Source organism: Lepidothrix coronata, unplaced genomic scaffold, assembly GCF_001604755.1.
Source record: "Lepidothrix coronata isolate B3197 unplaced genomic scaffold, Lepidothrix_coronata-1.0 Scaffold318, whole genome shotgun sequence".
Taxonomy (NCBI): Eukaryota; Metazoa; Chordata; class Aves; order Passeriformes; family Pipridae; genus Lepidothrix; species Lepidothrix coronata.
In genome coordinates this window covers 200,012-214,419 of record NW_016690498.1, presented here as the reverse complement: position 1 = coordinate 214,419, position 14,408 = coordinate 200,012, and the positions used below count along the sequence as shown (strand labels likewise).

At 44.9% G+C, this 14,408-nt stretch overlaps 1 protein-coding gene across 1 annotated transcript; it reads right to left on the bottom strand.

Annotated features, from left to right (window-relative positions):
- Positions 1 to 4,407: 4,407 nt before the first annotated feature.
- On the bottom strand, positions 4,408 to 14,151 carry ALB (albumin). Its single transcript, XM_017837960.1, has 15 exons — positions 14,011 to 14,151; positions 13,679 to 13,739; positions 12,732 to 12,864; positions 11,804 to 12,018; positions 11,115 to 11,247; positions 10,717 to 10,814; positions 9,837 to 9,966; positions 8,747 to 8,961; positions 8,471 to 8,603; positions 7,562 to 7,659; positions 7,283 to 7,421; positions 6,401 to 6,624; positions 5,782 to 5,914; positions 4,804 to 4,860; positions 4,408 to 4,573 (listed from the first exon to the last, which is right to left on the bottom strand). The coding sequence occupies exons 1-14, from the start codon at positions 14,093 to 14,095 to the stop codon at positions 4,810 to 4,812; spliced, it is 1,848 nt and encodes a 615-aa protein (XP_017693449.1). The 5' UTR covers positions 14,096 to 14,151; the 3' UTR covers positions 4,408 to 4,573; positions 4,804 to 4,809.
- Between the last annotated feature and the right edge of the window lie 257 nt (positions 14,152 to 14,408).

Below are 14,408 nucleotides of genomic sequence, written 5' to 3'. Positions count from 1 at the left end.
CTGGAAGCAGGGCCACGTTAGCAGGGACCTGCCCCTTCCCTGCCACGGGCCCAGGGAGGGTCCCGAGGGCTGTGCCGGGCTGACACCGCAGCCTCCTGCCCGCTCACCACTGGGCACCTCGAGGCTGAAATCCACCCTCCTGCTGACAGCTGCAGCTGGGCAGCATTTGGGCTGATGGATATGGGCCTTAGGGATATTGGGAACTGGCTGACAAGAACCTGCTGTTGTGTGAGACAACCTGGATATGGAATTGCACACGGTGACCTGAAGCCGGGATGATTTTCTTGCCTTGCCAAGGCCCTGCGTTGCTCCCAGTCACAGGAAATCTCTGTTTCCCTGCCCATCCCCGGAGACAGGCAGCTTCTAAAATCTCATCCAACACCCCAGCAAAGCCACACCCTCCCACTTCTGTGCTCCTCTGCAGTGTCTGTGGAGGGAGATCCCAAACTAAACTAAACTGTCTCTGCCTGTACACAAAGACTCGTTCTCTTCGCCAGGACCCCAGCGCAGTCAAAGAAGGGGACAGCAGCACTGTTGGCTGCACCTTCGCTTTGACTGAGCAGAGACCAAGAGAGCCAAAGCTGTCAGACAGCAGTGCAAGTCTCACTGCATGTGCTGGAAATCTTTCAATGCTAAATGCATATGAAATCAGCCTCCCTGTCATATTTCTTCTAATGAAGAATTAGCATTAGTGTCAAACCTTGTTAACGTGATATACAAATTATCCTGGCAGTGTCTATGTTACAAGCTCAGTTTGGGTGTGTTGCTATCCTGAAAAACGTGGGAGGAAACAGTGACTGTCAGTTCTTCTTATGCTGCTATTAAACACCATCCCTGCAGTGCCAGGGCTGGCCTACATTCCCAGGAGAACTCTGGAGGGAGAGACAGAACGTTTAAAACATGAAACCTTGGCATCACAGTTGTTATTTCTAAGTATGTGTTTCTATCTGATACAGTTGTTGGGGTGATTGCTCTGGAGAGTGTTTTGTACCTCAGGCAGTAAGTCTGATGTATCAGCCTCCTTATGAGCAGGAACCAGCACGTTCCCAAACACAGCATGAGACGAGCAGTGGCACTACAGCAGGCTCTGTCTGCCCAGTGCAGCCACGCAAACTGGCAGCTGTGGCTGTAAAGCACCTTTGGATCTGACTCCAAATCAACACTGTACGTGTACCCAGCAGTGGCAGCGGTGCTTGATCATGAAGAAGGACAGACCCCCCTCTGTGCACTCCACCAGACCTGTGGCACCAGTGTCCCCACGGCCCTGCCAGGGACCAGGGCACTGTGGGGGGCACTCGCAGCGTGGGCAGGGCACCCAGAGGCACCTTTCTGCTCATACCACCCCACCAGCTTGCTCCAAACCCCGTCCAAGCTGACCTCGGACACTTCCAGGGATGGGGCACCCATTTAAACCCTCTAAATTCAATGTCTGCAGCGTCCCTTTCCATGCTCAGCAGGATGGGTAACTGGTTTTCACTTTCCTTGGAAAACCCTTGCCACCCTTGGGATGGCAATCAGGTTGTGTCCAGTGTACACTCATTTGCAGGAGGGACACGTGTGGAGTGCTTAACTGGAAAGGAGTGTGGCCAACACTAGGAATGAGATCCAATGGGGAACTCACTCATCATTAAGAAGTTGCCATTGTCCTTCAAAGTGCAGAAACTGCATGGACAGATTCAGTTTTACTGGATACATGGGATTGACTTTCCACACACTGTGGCAGTTTGGATCAGATCCAGCCTAATCCACTCCTTTGGCTGCAGTGTTACCACTTGAGGCTTACTGAGGCACAGCAGGGTTTTCTGCTTGGCTTTTAGGGTCTCCTTGGGAGCTTATGGAAGAGAGAGGAAGGTTTTCCCTTCAGATACTTGGGACAGTGTGACGGTGGCTGAATCTGTGCCTCAAAACCTAAGGTGTGGCAGGGATGTTGCTATGCAACCTCATTACCTGTCTCTTCAGGAAACCTTTTCCAGACTGTGTGGCCTGCAGGCAATATAGGATGGAAATCCCAAGTTGTTCACTTCATTGCCGCTAATGATTCTGTGATTACTTGGCTGTGCTGGGGAGCCTGATGGCAAGAATTACTCTTTTCAGCCCCTGTCAGTGATTAATTCTACCAGAATCACTTGGAAACTTCTGTTTGTCACAGAGATGATTTCCTGAGGGAATGTATTTTGTCAAAAGTGCACGTCTCAGCCTTGTTTCTGACTCGATGTGTAGCCCAGACCTTGTTATTTCTACAAAGCTTTATAAATGTACGGACTCTCAGTACAGAGTATGACTTGTTTCAGGAAAACCAGGCAATTTTTGACAAGGTATTAAAGAATTCCCTTGTTCCCCAGCCCTCCTCTGGGCAGATGGATGCAGAAAAGCTGTACGTGGTGTAATCCAAACCATCGTTTGTCTCGCTAAAAGGATCCGGTTCAATTTCTTTTAACTTCAGGGAACAAAAAGACTCATCCCTGTGTGTTTTCTCCCTTGTCTTCAGTCACTCTGAGGTGTTCTGTGGGTGTTGGTGGGGCCCTTTGGTTTGATGTCGAGTGGCAGAGCGTGCCCCGTGTGTGCGTGAATGTAGACACAGGAGACTGTGTCAGGAATGGCACAGGAGACAGGATAACCCCTGGCAGTACCAGAGGGAGCGTGCCCAGGCCACGCACACCCACGTGCTGCTGTAAGCTGGCAGCAAATTCCTCTGTCCTTTGGCTCCTTGGAGTCATTTGGCTGGGAACGAAACAACTTTCCTCACTGCTTTTCTGGCAGTGCTTCTCTCGATCCCATTTGTTTCTGGCTTGTGAGGACATACTGGGTACGAGTTTTGTGCCAATGGCATGTGGGTGGAAAGTGCACTGGGTGCTCGGCGTGGCCCCGGGGTTGGGAATAAATTGCCAGGTGTTCCAGGAGGACTGTTCCGTGGGATGTCAAGGTTTCATTTAAAGTGCAATTTGGTCAGAGGACAGAATTCTACCCTGTGAGTTTCACTACTCGGATTTCCACCCTGCCCTCCTCCTTCTCTGGAAAGAATCTCTCTGTTAATGCTGTATCTCTCTGGAGCCAGTAAAATGACAGACACATGAATTATAAACACATTTTCAATTACTAAAGCTGGATGGAATCCTTAACCTGCTTTGCATTTGGAATTGATCAGCTGAAAAGCCACACCAGTTGTGACAGGAAAGGAAGGGGCACATGTAGGAATCGTGATGTGGAATGGTGTGAGGAGCAGCTGGAAATCTAATGAGAAACTCAAGGTTTTTGACAGATTTGTGGGGTTGGTACTGATTTTTGTGCCTCAGAATCCCTGCCACCAACAGGCTTAACCTGTCCCACTTCACTACAGCCTCACCATCCTAGAGCAGGTTGGTTTTAGCTGCAGTGAATGACTGTCACGTTTTTGGATTAATTAGATATGAGAATGGTCTTTATAAGGACTGTTTGTGCTCCTTTAAGCTAAGGGGAAAAGCTGAACTGAAACTGCCAAATGATTCTTCCTCAAATTCACAAAAGTTGGAATGTTTGTGAATGCCTTGGGGTCACGTCAACTCTCTAAACCGACACGTAACTATGACTCAGAGTGATTGAATGTTCAAACCTTTCAACTGTAACAAGATTGATGAGTCTTTCTCTTCAGTTTTCAAGCCAGTACCTTAAATATTTAACCCTATGGCCTGGAGAGCACTCCCAGTTCAAGAACTCCAGGCACGAAGCGTTTCAAGGCCAAGAAACCTGCCCTTGTGAAATGCCTTGTTACACAAAGGGCTCTTTTAGCAGTGCAAGGGTCCCTGTTAAAGTGTTGAAGACTTGGGGGGATTGTGGTCATGGGCTGACAAGAAATATGTACTAGAAAATCACACTGCTTTGGTGGCATAGGACCAGGAAATGTCTCCCTTGGGAGCTTCCTGCGATGAAGGACATGATTTAGGTGGTGGGCTTTTCAGGAGAAAATTTTAGAAGTTTTTTTAAAAACAAGTTGAGACATGAAAAGTGTTTAAAGTCAGTGCTGTTTGCAACTCTTTGCAAGTGAAGAGATACTTGACTTGTGGCTGATGTAATAATAATCCCTTTTTAATAAGAGCTCCTTGCTAATAAATTTATTTAGACTAAACAGTACCTTTGAACCTTCCCTTAAGTATGTAATTATAATGGCTGAAGTAAAGCCTAAAATGAACCTGCAGTAGAATCAGAGTATTAAAGTCTGGCTAAATATCTTACCACCTTTCATATTCTTTCTTACAAACTTTCCAAGAGCAATAAAGAAAACAAAAATCTGGAATATGGAATCCCTGCCCATGTATTCTACTTAGAGCTACCATTTGGTGTAGGGAGCACTGCAGAGCTTTGCCTTATGGTAGTCACCAACAGACAAGGTCAGATGCAGTTTTATAAAGCTTTTATTTTTTTTTTTTTTTTTTTTCAAAGTAAAGGAATTGAAAAGTTTCTGGAAAAGCACATAGTTTGACAAAAACCAGAAGAGTCATGAAATATTCATTCAGTACCAAAGGAAAAAGGGTAAGGGGTGGGAGAAGTTACAAAGAAGGGATTTTTTTCTTCATACTTTTCCCACTGGCAACCTAGACTGGAGAGACAAAAAGGAGTATTTGGTAAAATGGCAGCATACTGGTAGTACTTCAACTTTTTGTGTCCTGTGCAATGGCAGGTGGTAAAACATCCATTAGAGAAAGCAGAGGCGGTGGTGAAAGGGAAGCTGGATACTTTTTGGGGACAGAGGAGTTAAGTGGCTGGAAGGGTGGGCAGGGAGGGGCAGACAGACAGACAAAGATAACGTGCATTATTGCTGTCGCCTACCTTGGGTTAACCATCAATTCCTAATGTGGCTCTGCTCTGGACTATTAGGGCTGCACCCTAGAAAAAGGAACACACACAGTGATGAGAGAGAAACCAAGAGCAGCAACTGCTGTAAACTTAAACTTGTGCCTGAACTGTGGTTCAAAGGATCATTCTAATGGTACCTCCTGACCCCATAATCTATCTGCTCCTGGATGTTGGGTATCTTTCCTTTTTGCCAAGGTAGAAAAGAAGCTTTTGGAGTGGATTAGAGACAAAATAATTCTTTCCTGAGTCTTCCTAATACGTTTACCTATGCAATACTTTGGATATAAATAAAAGAGGATTCAGTCAATAAGCAGTGCAAGATAGTAGTAGTAGAGTTCTATGCCTTACATGATAATGAGGGTGCTATTGGAAACTGTCATTTATACTTCCTGGGAATGCAATATGGCTCCATATAAAACTTTTCCTGTGGCATAATCAGCTGAACTCCCCCTGCCAATATATCTGTATTTGCTAGGCAGTTCTGATAACTGATCCACATGCACTTTTTACTGGTAGTCCCAGAGTTTGGTAAGGATCTGCAGCACAAAAGGAAGTTTACATATGCTAGGGATCAAGTTTAAATTGAATGGATATTTAAATTTAAACGGATACTTTTCAACTGCAGCTTGTAAATACTCAACTCTTCTGACAAGGTCCTGAAGAACTTTATCTAATCTAAGATTTATTTAGATGTGCTTCGAGCAGATGATTGGACTAGATTACCCTTACACAACCTTTCCAATGAAATTCTTTAATGACTACAATCTGCACAGCCAAGGTATATGTTATGCTCTGCACATGTACTGTAAGGGCACGCAGACAAGTGGCCAGAGCAGTTTGCAGAACCACTTTTCCAGTGCACAGTTTCCAGCTTCCCGTATGTGTTTTTGGATTGGGGTTTTTCTGTGGTTAGGTTTGGGCTTTTTTTTAAAAAAAGAAGATAGGAATTACCTCTTCCCCGAGGCACGTGTCAACGTCTGCTGCCTTGCAGCACTTTTCCACCATGGCAGTGAAACCCCCAGCAATTGCCTTTATTTGATCTTCTGTCATCTGGGGCTTGCGCTTGATGAGGTTGATGAGCAATCTGGAAGCAAAGCCACAGGACACAGTTAATGCTGCCTGTTGTAGCTGGGTGCCTCATTTCAAAAGACCCCATTCTAACCAGGTACAGCTCACTTATGGGGGTTTTCTGGTCATGCCTAGAGGAGCCTGTGCCTGTTGGTGACTCCAAACTCCCAGTCTTACACAACCACCTCTTTGTTTTGTGTTAACCCACCTACGGGGGGGGAAACTTAAGGAAATGATCTGTATGTTGTCTTATCTAAGTACATCTTAAGACTTGAACTGGCAGTGGACCTACCTAAAACTTGTCAGTTAAGAGAGTGATTTTATTTGAAAAAAAACCCCTATTTTGCCTCTTCCAAACTGCATGATGTTAAACACTGACCAGGTCAGTGCAGACACGTAGTTCCATCTGCTTTTCTCTGTCACTAGTGGAGCTTCCTTCTGCACCCCCTCAAAAAGTGCTACGCTTCTCAGGTTTTCCTACAAAGTGTTTCTTGGAGCTTACTTCAGCTGGCCTTCTTCCCGCTCGGCAGGAGGAGCGCTGCACAGCTTGTCATCAAAATTGAACATCATCGGGTCGAATGCGGGAGGCACATATTTCGTATCCACGCCCATGGCAGTGAAACATGGTCTCTTGTAAGAGTAGAACTCGTTGCAGCACTGTGTGACCTGGTCATTGATGGGTGTGCTCTCCTGTTTCTTGCACATTTTTTCAATCACGATGCTCAGCTGAAAAGAAAAGGACAAAGGTGAGTTACACTTTTCCCAGAAGCAGAACAACTAGGTGATGTTTGTGTCACAGTAGCATCACTGGAAGTGGAAGCCGTCGGATCTAACACCTGCTGGGAAATGGCATTGGTTTAAAATTTAAAATAAATAGATATTCCTGGAGTTGGGCATTTCCTATCTGCTAACAGTCTGGGTGTTGGGCTACAACCAGTAAGTCTGGGGTTTTTAGGAAACTGTTTTGCTTTTCCAAATGCAACCTGCCCCAGACTCAGTCATGGAGCTCTGAGCAACCTGGTCTAGTGGAAGATGTCCCTGACCACGGCAGGGGGTTAGAACTCAATGATCTTTAAGGTTCCTTCCAACCCAGGCCATTCGATGGGTTCATGTTCTGTGACTCATGATTCTGTGATTTTATGAACTTCCTTTTGCTTTCTGAGGGAGAGAAAAGTTTAAGTAAAATTTTCCCAAGCTACCTTCAAACATCCACTGAGGCTCTCTCATCCATTAAAAATGAACAGACCTGGAATTCTGCTAGCTAGATGCTTAGCGCGGTGTCGATGAAAAATCACTGTGAGTTTGCTCGCTCACCAGAACCCAGTACTTTTGAGAACTGAAATCTCCGAGAGGAGAAGGGAGAAGAATAAATGCATGTACTCACGTAGCGCTCAGAACAAGCCAAGCGCTTCTCCTCGGGAAGGCTGCAGCACTTGGTGCCCACGTCTGTCATTTTCTTCCCAATTTCAAGCAAGGTGTCGGTTGATACCTGGGGCATTTTCTTAGTGTAGCGGACCAGAATTCTGACAAAGTCAAATCAAAATGACTGTTAGTAGAGCATTCTTCGAATGTGAGCAGAGCTAACCTCTGAAGACAAATCAATTTGCCCAAAGCTGCCAGCATAGTTGATTACTCTCCAGAATATTTATCAGGAAATGCTCACCCTTTAAGGAAGTCTCCCTTGCCATGGGTATTGTAAAGGTCACAGTTTGTCTTCACAAGCTCCTGAGTTTCCTTGATGTGCTTGTTCAGTTCCTCTTCCTGCAAACAAGCGCAAGTTTATCAGTAACATTAGAGCAGGACTTGTTGGTAAAAGTCATACAAATACCTCCCCTAAACCTTATTAACTACAAAATACTCATTTTGCAAGGTTGATCACTTCTGTACAGCCAGGATGGCGTAGGCAGGACTTGATTCCCTTGTGGGTCTCAAGTTCTAACAGAAATTCCCTTCAAGAAAGCAGACGCATTTTTGAAATTTAATTTATATTAATTATCTCTTGGACTTACTTACTAAGCAGTGGGGGTTTATGTTTGTTAAAATCAAGTTAATATTTTTCAAGTATAGGATTATCAGCCATGAGGGGAAGTCTTTCTACCTCTTAGCCAAAGTTGTCAGGGGCTCAACTTGTGTCGTGTCTTGTGTGTGATTGAGTTGAAGATTAAGAGACCTAAGTTTAGGTGTCTCTATGTGAGCTGGTCCTGTACATTCCCATCACAATCCATGAGCAGCCACAATCCATAAGCAGTGCAGGCCATGGAGCCCATAGAATAATTCAGCTATCAACTGTTGTCTTCAAGGCAAGTAGAATCACTTTAGAGAGACAGAGGCATCAGGCAGTTGAATCACCCTAGTCTGAAATGTTACTCTGTGATTTGAGAAAAACCCTGTATTCTTGCCATTGGCCCTGGCCTGCTTCATGTCCTATCAGAGCGCTGATTTCCCCTGGGACTGGACTCTCCAAAGCTTTCTGTCTGCTCTTCCATAGGAGCTTCTCAACCCCAGCTGAGTACTTTCATGGCAAGTACCAACCAAGCATTCCAGTAATCTGCAAACAAAGCTTTACACTTACAGCGTGTCCGTAGCACTCAGCAGGGTTGTCTGTCTTGCAGCACTTGTCCAGGAGTGTTTCATATCCCTTAGCAACCCTCAGAATCAATGTTGTGGAGAGCTCGGGGTGTCTCCGTGAATATTCATAGACAAACCTGCAAGGCACACGAGCAGACAGAATTAGAGCTCCTGAACAACGGGCTGCTTGCATCAAGCACAACACAGTAACAAGGACAGCTCTGCAGGTGGGATCCAGTCAGGCAGACAATGAGCTTGGAATGCTTTTGGCACTACTTACTCTGACAGGAATGCATCGTGGCCTGCCTCATAGCTTTTACACACTTCCTTATCTTGAATGTATTTTTCAACCAGTGAAGGAAGATTGTCAGGCTTTTCATCAAAATCTGCTTCCACGATGCAACTGGTCCGTTCCACAACTGGCTTCTCGCAGCAGGGTTTGAGTTTACTTGAGAAAACATCTTGTTTAGAGCACAAAGAGTTCACGAGCTCTGACTGTAAAATTAAAACATAGTATCAGACAAGCTATAAAATAATAATTTAAAGACATTAATTAATCAGTCTCCTCTCTCTGTTTTGGACTCTCCCATTTTCATTCAGGTCACCTATGTACTTAGCACTTTCCTAAAGAAATGCTGTCTCCATACAAGAGGGAGCACGTCCTGTGTGTGCTAAACACAACGTTCACAGGCTCAGGGTGAAGGGTTCCCTCCCTGATCCTAGAAACTCGGAGAATCCAAACTCTGGAAAACCAAGGCAAGTCACTGAGTGCTCTGTCACAAGGACACCTGATGGATCTTGTCAGTCTTGACAGATGCCCAGCTCTGGCAGAGGACGAAACATGATAAAACCCCAGAGCACTGGACACCAGCTGGTTCAACAAGTGTGCCCAAGTTTCAGTCAGCCAGGATGTATTGAAATCATGTCACCATTGCACAGATTTGTTAATCTGTTCTCTAGCATTCATTGGCACTACAGGAAAGCTGGATTAATGGCAGTGCACCTGACAGAACAGGAAAAAAAAATGTGGCCCTTTTGCCTCTGCTGCCTTTTCCTTTGTTTATGGTTGATTTAAAGGGAGTAAATACCATCAAACAACTTCCCTGATAAATGTTTTGATTTCAGCCAAACACACTTGCTGCAAGCAACAGCTCCTTGCCCTCGTGATCCTTAAGGGCTAGATCATGAACTGGGCCAAAACCTACTTCCAGGAACAGCTGAGCTGACCCTGAGTTTTTCAGTGCCTGAGGAACCTTCCAGCAGTGTTGAGCACAAGTGTGAGTTCCCTGCACTGTGAATGCCTGCACAAATTATTATCCTTCTGAACATTTTTCAAGTACGTAAGCATTTGTTTGAAGTAGTGAGCTTACCCAGTCATCCACGCACTCGACCATGTCCCCTTCGCAGCACTCTCTGTAGACATCCTTCACCTCGTGGACCATCTTGACGAGTTCTGCAAACGGAGCCTTGGGGTATTTCTGGCTCATGCGAACAAGTTTTCTGGGGAGAAAAGGAGAAAAATACCCTTGTTTTAAAGCAGCGTGGGGAACAGAAACCTTGCAAGTCACTAACACGTGATGTGGAAGGTCAGGATTCTTCCAATGAAATATTCATTCTTCTTATCTAATTTCTGGTGGCTAAAAAAAAGGGCACTGACAGCTGCTAGAGTAAACCAGAGCTCCTTAAAAATAGCCAGAAAGAAACAGGTTTCTGGTGGTTCTTGTCTGTGTAAGAATCGCACCCTAGAATTCCCCATCACTCTTGAGTGATTGGAAAGCACTCCAGATTCTTGGCACAGACGGATATAGTCCTGATTAAAACTTTAAATAAAAGCTGACTATATCTGTAAGGTAATCCTAGTCAATGTTAGTGTATCAGGCTGGTCACAGAAGCAGTTCTCTCTGCTCAGGCAGGGGATCCACTTCTTAATTGTAAAAGTTTTTCTCAATCTTTTAACAACTGTGATTCTGCCAAATTTGACTTTCTCATTGCTTTAAGGTTCAAACCAGCAACCTACTTTGCTGAACAGTGATAAGCTGTGGGCATTGGAATGGGGCACAGCTTTGGAACAAATATGGATCAAACACACCGGAATCTCTGGTTCCGAGTGACATTCCATCATTTAACCCTGCATCTCCTGGATTTGTTCCAGAGACAATTTCATTGCTCTGCAACTCCCGCAGCTGAGCTTTTTCCTAGTCCTCACTCTCAGGCTGACAAGCCCACTCCTTATAAAGAGGTGAAACTTACTCTGCCTGGAAGGTTCTCTCGCCGTACTTCTCGAGGACGCGGCACCCGTGCTGCTGCTGCACCCCGATCACCTTGGCTCTGTCCTTGATGACAGATGCCTGTGGGGACAGGGGGCACATTGTCACATTCAACGGATCGCATCCAACACGTGGGATCACTCCTGACCTGTCTCTGCAAGTTCTTCGTGCCAAGACTTGCATGAACAGCAAAATCCTGCCTGTCTCTCACTCAGTTGCTTAGTGCACATTGTCACATTCAACGGATCACATCCAACACGTGGGATCACTCCTGACCTGTCTCTGCAAGTTCTTCGTGCCAAGACTTGCGTGAACAGCAAAATCCTGCCTGTCTCTCACTCAGTTGCTTAGTGTCCATCCACAGAGACAAGTCTGCCGTACCTTTTCATCCAAGCAAGTACCAATATCGCTCTCTGAGCAGCAGATTTTAAGGGCATTTTCATACTCAGCAGCCAGACCCAGGATTGCTGGGGCGTGCAGGAAGGGGTTTCTCCTTCCAACAGTGTAGACGAAACTGGAAGGAAGAGGAAAACCTAAGTTCCATGTTCCAACGACAACAGCAAACAGCCTTAAATCTCTTGCAGCTTCTCTAACTTTTTTTTCCAGTTTAGATATGCAATCTGCTTTCCTGACATAAAGCCTGAGATGCTCTGCTAAACCCCACAGGACTCAGTAAAGTGACGGAAGGGTGAACTCCTGATGTTGTCTGCCACCTGGTTTGATGTATGTCTGCTTTTTAAAAAATGCATTGTCAAATATTTGAAAATTCTGATTTTCAGTGTGAAAAATTCATCTGTGGCCCTTTCACCAAGATTTTACTGCCAATTTTTATTCTTTGTACTGTTATCTTTCTTCATTCTTGCCAATTACAACGGGGGTAGTGGGAAGCTGGAGTAACCAAGTTATTAAATAAATGTTGAAAGGCCGTGGGCTTTCAGGGGTTTTGGAGAAGAAAAGTCACCCGAGATGTATAAAATGTGATCCCTTAACCCCCATTCTGAATGGAAAAGCCTGCATGCAATGAGAGAATGTGATAAGTGTAAGGAAGCAGAAGTATCCATTTTCCTTACTTTCCCAGGAGTCCCACCCGGTTGTCCTGGTACTGGGTGCAAATCACATCGGCAGCAGGTCTCTGGTATGGAGGAATGAAGTCTGGGTGGTGAACTCTGAAGGACAGGAAGCACTGGTTTCTCTCGGGGTCAGCTTTCCCACAGCAGTCAGCCATGTCACCGTAGGAGTCGCGGAGCTGGTCGACTTGGCAGATTCTGTCCAGGAAAATGGTGGGCTGCAAGGGAGATGCCAGGGGTCAGAATTAGTGTTTACAGACAGGGGGATGTATGTTCTGTTTATCTGCAAAAGAAAGCCCAGGCTGAATAGCAAATATGTTTGTACTGTTTAAGATTTAGACCATAAATCAAAATAATCTACTGTTTTTCACACAATCTTATGAAGTTTTATGTGATCTGATATCCAAACTGTTCCTATGCTTTTTTGAAAAAACGTTAATTATAATCTAAAATACTCTGTGCAAGACAATGATCTCCTTTTACTTATAATCCAACTAAAAGGAATTTTCAGAATTATCAAGGAAAGATTTGATATTCTGTGTAATGAGCAGCTTGGGAAGCCTCTAGGGAGAACCAATATCTAGGTGACCCACGCAGTTGGGTCACTTTAATACCTAGAATTAGGCCTGTACTTTACGGCTGGGATTTTGTACTAAATGCCAACACTTCTTTCCAGGCAATGCTAAAGTTAATGTGCCAAGCTGTGGTGTTTGGTCTCCAGTATAAGGTCCCACGGATCATTTGGGCACTTCTGAAAGGCAGGGTTTTAGAACGCGACAAAACCAAGTTCCTTGTTGGAGCACTAAAAGCTGAGCACTGGCTGATGCCAGCAGCCACACCTGAGAGGTTCAGGTACAAACCCTCAGCAAGGGTGAGCCTGGCAGCTGCACAGAGCGAGGAGGAACACAACATGGAAGGATTCACTGCCTACCAGTGGCTTTGTGCACTCGGGAGCATCCTCGTTGGCCACACATTTTTGTGCCAAATCAACAACATCCTTCACCAGCTTAGACAGTCCATCATAGGAACATTTCTGGAGGTACTGGGCAAATGTGATCATGGCACTGAAACACAAAACACAGGTGTGAATATGAAGCTGAGAAACATCTCAGTCAGGATTCTCAAAGGTGCTTCTGAATTAAACTTGTTTGGTCAAATGACATGCACAAAGGTTAACCAGGGTACCAGGAAGAGCATCCTGCCAGATCCCACATCCTTCCTCTTCTCACCTCCCTTCTGAACATGTTTTTAACCTTACTTCCCAAAACCAGAATCCTGAATAATACATTAGGAATAAACCAGAAAAGACTGTTGATTGGAGTTTTCTGCCACTTTTACCAGCATATTCATAAATGCCATAACCTAAACTGGATTTGGCCACTGTTACAAATTATGATCTTCAGGCTGTCTTCTCTCACTACTTATGTTCCTGTCAGAGCCCTCTGCCTTTCCCAAATCCAATTTGAAACAGAAATCACTGAACTGTCTCAGAAAACCCATTGCAGGTTTGGTTTTTGAGATTGGTGGTTTGTTTGTGACATTTCTGGCAACGTCTCAATCCAGCATAATTTCTCTACATTCTAAGGATATCAAACCTATATTCCTCATGTATATTTTATTTTCACATAAGGAACAGAGGTTTTTCCTAAGGTTTGCAGGGAGTTCTTTTCCCGGAGAGCAAGAAAGTCATTATGACTTTTGCAGGTCTTAGAATATTCATAGGCTTTGCACAGTAACAGTAAGAGGCTAACTCAGTGTTTCAGTGAGACATCCACGCTCCTCACGAGCTCATACTGCGTGTCTTAGTCTCCCTTTTTGGGACAATATCAACAGAGACAAAAAAACCAAGCAGAAAATGGAAGCTGAACGCTCACTTACACTCCCTTAAATGTCTCTTCCTTCAGGTCATTGTAGCGACGGGCAATCTGACTCTTGTGGTCTAGGAAGGAAAGCAAAGAGAACAGTGATGCTCTGCCACTCCGGCTGTGCTGCACATTCTGGGCACCACGGGCCACACTGTCACAAGGGTTCAGCATTCACCCAACTTTTACACTTAAGAGCATAAGAACTTCGACTCATCCTTGGCCGAGGCAACCTTTCTTGTCCGTTTGTCTGCAGATACCCAGCTCTTCCTTGTTTGCCAAACTGCATTAAAGGCATTAAATTGATAGAACAAAGACTCCCCAGACAACTAATTAGTCCTTTCTTACCTGCATCTCGTGCAGCTCTGTGCAGATTCCTGCATCTGGCCGAATTTAGGAGGAAAATAAAGGAAATTAACGTTAACCACTTCATGGTTTCAGATTATGATGTGAGCAAAATTGCTCAGAACTGCTAGGAAGAGCGAAGGGAGAGCATGTGCTTATATACCCTTTACTAGCTGTGCCTGTAAAACATTAACCCTTGAGCTGGCATTTGTACATTTCCATCTGGTCCGAAGAAGATTACAAAACCTGGGCTGCCCTTGCCAAAAATGAATTTGATATTAGTTATTTATTAGGTGTTGTTACTCTGGGCCTTTTTGTCCCGAAGAGGTCGAACCTTCCAGCACCCAAAAAGATAAAGTTTTGCGTAAATTTCCTTATCAAATGACAAACAAGGAGTTCAA

Coding starts and splice junctions, on each gene's coding strand:
- ALB (XM_017837960.1), bottom strand. CDS start 14,095: ATGAAGTGGTTAACGTTAATTTCCTTTATTTTCCTCCTAAATTCGGCC. Junction 12,865..13,678: donor GAAGAGACATTTAAGGGAGT/GTAAGTGAGCGT, acceptor TTTGTGTTTCAG/TGCCATGATCACATTTGCCC. Junction 10,815..11,114: donor GTACTTGCTTGGATGAAAAG/GTACGGCAGACT, acceptor CTGTCCCCACAG/GCATCTGTCATCAAGGACAG.